Raw genomic sequence first — 4,540 nt, forward strand, 5'->3', positions numbered from 1 at the left:
AAGAGAGGAGACCCATGAGGGCACTTGGGAGGTGTTTGCGAACGCAGCCTTAGAAGGTAGCTATGGCGGGAAGTACGATTGATAAATAAAGTAAATGACTGCGTTCAGCAGAAAGACAACTTTGCAACTATTATAAAAATCTTAAATCTGATTGGCGTGTGCTCTTAATTTTTGCAAAATCTAATAGCGTAAATTTATAACTACATTTCTATCATCCACCTTACTAATCACATGGTAAACAAAAGTGAAGTATTATATTGTGTCTATGAGTACAATATTGTGTCTATGAGAACTATAATACATTGTTAGGTGAACCATAACTTCTCCCCCATGGTGCGCCACCTTGTCGTGGTGGGGGAGCTTAGGCGGGCGTTCGGCCGGGAACCGTTGTGTGCCGCTTTAGGCTCCGGCGGTTCCCTAGGCTGATCGTCCGCTGACTAAGGCGCACCGCAAGACTCTCCGCAACCCATTGCACGCCGGTGTTCCGGCAGGGTTGCGGGGGGTGGCTCTCCCGTCACTGGGCTGGACGTGGTCCTGTCTCGGCGGCGAGGGAGGGTCCGACCCTGGCGGCGTAACCGTACGTGGTGCGGGTCGCTGGGTGGGCGGACAGAGAGGGGGCTGGGATTGCAGTCACGCAGTCCTGACCACGGACATCGCGGGTCGGTGTCCCCTGTGTCTCGGGGTGACGCCCTTCTGAGGGCGTGCATCCTGGCATGAGGGCGCCGGCTCGCCTGGTCCGAACGAGGTGACAGGCTGCCGGGGCCGCTCGGACGTTTCCGAGGCGGGGCTCGGTGGCCTGGGACCCTCCGGAGCCGCTGGGACGTATTCCCAGGCCGGGGTCCGGGGGGCCGGAGGCGGGGGGCTGTCGCTGGGGTCGGGGGTGTCTTTCTCCCCTGGCTTGCGGCGGCAGTCCCTCGGACGAAGGGGCCTTTGAGGGAGTCACGACCCTCATTGTCCCCAGCCGGGGAGACTCTCGCGATGGCCCTCGCGTTCTAGCGGGGGTCTGCCCTGGCGGAGGAAGCGTGCGTGCCGGTCGCCGCGGCAGGCAAGGTGAAGGGGGGACGGGCCTCCCCTGACACCCCATCGGTCCGCGGGGCCCCCCGCGTGGCGGCACCTCATCGGTACCCGGGGCGTCGGAGACCCGGGACCCCTGAAAACCCCCACGCATTGAGCGTGGGGGCGTGTAGGGGGCTGGAGGCCTGTGCCGGGGTGCGGTATTCCCCCCAGCCCGTGCCATATCCCGGTCCCCCGGGTGAACTCGGGGCCTCCTCCAGAGATGGGGGAGGAGGGCATGGCCTGACCGGGGCAGCCGATGAGGACAGTGGGAAGAAACAAAAATGGAGTGCACAATAACAGAAGTGACATCCAAGGGAGATCCGCAGCCTTCAACCTCTTTTAAGGGGAAGAAGATTGGGGAAAAGTCAGGGGGTGAGTCGGCCATGGTAGGAAGGAAGGAGGCCGTCTCGTCACCCCTGGCTGAGGAGCTAGAAGATAGGGGTATCTGGGCTGCGTGGATGGAGCAGTACAAAGTGGCGCACATCCAACAGCAGCCTGGCACGGAGGGCTTTGAGAAAGACCTCAAAATGTGGAGGACCCTCACCCCAGAGGAAGCGGGAGGAAGACTCCTCTGCAGTGCTGAGGACTGGAGGAACTACTCGCTCGAGGAGCAGGAATGGTGGAAGAGGATGCCGTCCGAAGACAAAGAAGATTTGGAAATCTTCACTAAGGAGGTCTGCGTTGGGGTCTTCCATCTGGCCTCAGAGTTGGAGAACTCGCAGACACGGGCGGAAATCATGGAGGGGGAGATCTCCAATCTTAAGGAGCTGCTGAAGGAGGCGCTCGCCGGCTTCAAGGAGGACCGCAGGGTCAGTGAGGAAGCGGTGAGAAAGGAAGCGGAAGAGCGCAAGGCGCTCGAGGAAAGAGTGGAGCAGCTGGCGATACAGCTCGCGGAGAGGCAGAGGGAACCTCCCTCCGACCTGGCGAAGGCGAAGCCCGCCATGAGGGAGGTCTCCACCCAAACAAGGGAGACAAATGCCCCGAACACCGGGGGCACCACCGAGCGGAAGCTGCAGGAGGAGGACGCGGGGGCGCCGGTGTGGCTGCGGGCCTCAGTAAAAGGATGGGGGCGCTCGAGTTGCGGCTCGGGCTGCCTGTCCCCTCTGCAGGCGAGGTAAGGAGTGTGCCTCCCTGCCAGAGGGCGAAGACGGGGGAAAGGGTGGGAAGAGACCTACCCTGCCTGCCTCGAAGAAACAGGAGAGAGGGGGGTGGTATAGGGGCGGCTCCCGGCGGGAGGAGGCAGCAAGCCGGCTGCCCGATCCGCGCGGAGTCCTCGGGAGACCGCCGCCGTTTCCATTACCGTCCCCAATGGGACGAAGGAGTCGTGTGCCGCCGTCCTCCGGGCCGCGAGGGACAAAGTGTCTCTCGTAGGCCTGGGGGTCGACGGCATGACGATGAGGAGAACTGCCAATGGGGGTTTCCTGTTAGAGATCCCCGGCGAAGACCGGGCAAGGGGGGCGGATACCCTTGCTCGGCAATTGGAAGGTGCCATTAAGGGCATGGGAGCCAGGGTGTCCAGGCCCGGCAAGACCGCGGAGGTGCGGGTGTCGGGCCTGGATGATATGGTCTCCGAAGAGGGGTTGGCTGAGGCCATTTGTAAGGAGACGGGTTGTGCGCCGGGTGAGGTCAGCACTTATATGCTCCCTCGATATCCTGGCAGACGCATGGGGGTGGCATATGTGCGGTGCACGAAGGAGGCCGCACGTGCGCTCACGACAAAGGGAAAACTGAGAGCGGGATTCGCATGGGCGACCGTTTCGCCGGCGAAGTCCCGCCCTCAAAGGTGTTACCGGTGCCTGGAGGAGGGACACCTGGGGCAACGGTGCACCAGCGGTGTAGACCGGAGCAAGCGGTGCTACCGCTGCGGTCTTGCGGGACATACCGCAAAGGAGTGCCAGGGAGAGCCCAACTGCCCTTTGTGTGCAGATTTGGGCCTCCCGGCTGGCCATAGGTTGGGTGGTGAGGGGTGCGGCAAGGCGTCCGCCAAAGGACACAAGTCCAAAGGGGATCAGACACGCCCCCCTCAGTACGACCCCCTAATCGAAGGGGGAAGAGGATCAGGGAGTCCGACTCCTTGGAGTCGGACTTCTCGACGGGGGACACAGTAGTTATGTCCTCCCCTAGGAAGGAGGTGCCGGCGTCAAAGTCACTGTTCCCCACTGGGCTATGTGAGTCTGGGGATATGGACACCGCCGGTGCTGGGGGGGGGGGAGAATCCATGGAACTCTCCCCTCCATAGGAGTAGGGGGCAGAGAAGGAAACATCCTTCTCTACCCCGGGTCACACCCCCCCTGTGTGACGAGGGAGAAAGGGGGATGTTTTAGGGGGGGAGGTTTTGGCGTCCAGGTCCCGCCGTAAGAATAGGCCTGGGGTATCTCCTGCCTGTCGTAAGAGGCGACTAAAAGGAGATTAGCCGGGAAGTCCGTACGGACCCCTGGCGGGCGGGCGTGGGCTGGAGACCCAGGTCCGCCCTCCCCCACCAGTAACTAGGGGGAGCGGCGAGGGGCCGGTGGCACCCTCGCCGCGGAGCGAAGGAGTCGGCCCTCTTCAGGGCCAGGGCCAATTAGGCCCAGAGGAGTGCGCGAAGTTACGCGTGGCGCGGGGACTGTGCGGGAAGACTGCGATTGTGTACCCCGGCAGTCCCCATATAGCGCATAGAAGTCCACCCCCGGTGGTTTTAGTGCGGTAGGCGTCTCCATTTCACACTGGCCTTGGGTCGTCAATTGCCCAAGTGCCAGGGAGACAAGTCCCACACACCACCCGTCCCCTTCTCCAGAGGGGGCGGGTGACGGTCCATGAGGATTTCCACCGGGCCAAAAAAAAAAGGTGAACCATAACTTACGTAGTCGGAAGAATTATAAAAATGTGGTTGGCTCCTAAAATGACTATAAATTATAGTGAAATTGTGGTAACTGCAAATATTTTCTTCTGTGTGTGTGTACTTGATTTAGTCTCTTTTTTACTTGATTTAGTCTCAGGAATATACTGTTACAATGGTGTTTCAATTATTGACTATTTTGGTGTATGGTACCACAAAATTTACATACACAAAAATTTTTAATAATTGAACACTATTGCAACAGCATATTCCTGAGACCAAATCAAGTAAAAATGTCCTGTACTACTTTTCCTCCGACTAACAGTTATCGAGATATTATAAACTAAACATTGAAAAAGTTATAAATGTTTTCTTGAATATCTTAAAAAGTATTAGGCAAATCAAAAAGTGTTTCAGACAAAAGTTGTTCATATTAGTAGAATAAGATAGTGTAATAAACAGGGAGTTCTATTTTAAGAAATAACGACAACCTCCATAAGTAGGGTATATAGGGGGATTCTAACCCAGTTTGCAGGTTTTTCGGGCATCTATCGCTCTCCCGAATTATCTCACTGATAGCATTAGCCGTCTCGCTTCCACCTTTAGTCTTAAGCGGCATAGCCCAAGCATGCTTGCTCAGCACATCGATGACTGTAAGCATGTAGT

General features: G+C 58.0%; 1 protein-coding gene across 1 annotated transcript in view; it reads right to left on the bottom strand.

The window, feature by feature from the left end:
• Window positions 1-4,267: 4,267 nt before the first annotated feature.
• Window positions 4,268-4,540, bottom strand: part of LOC105556081 — a 1,400-nt gene continuing 1,127 nt past the window's right edge. Inside the window, exon 2 of the mRNA XM_012003151.1 lies at window positions 4,268-4,540. Within this exon, the coding sequence (XP_011858541.1) occupies window positions 4,308-4,540 (233 nt within the window). The 3' untranslated portion in view covers window positions 4,268-4,307.

Source organism: Vollenhovia emeryi, unplaced genomic scaffold (genome assembly GCF_000949405.1).
Source record: "Vollenhovia emeryi isolate VEMERY1.0 unplaced genomic scaffold, V.emery_V1.0 DF940367.1, whole genome shotgun sequence".
Classification (NCBI taxonomy): domain Eukaryota; kingdom Metazoa; phylum Arthropoda; class Insecta; order Hymenoptera; family Formicidae; genus Vollenhovia; species Vollenhovia emeryi.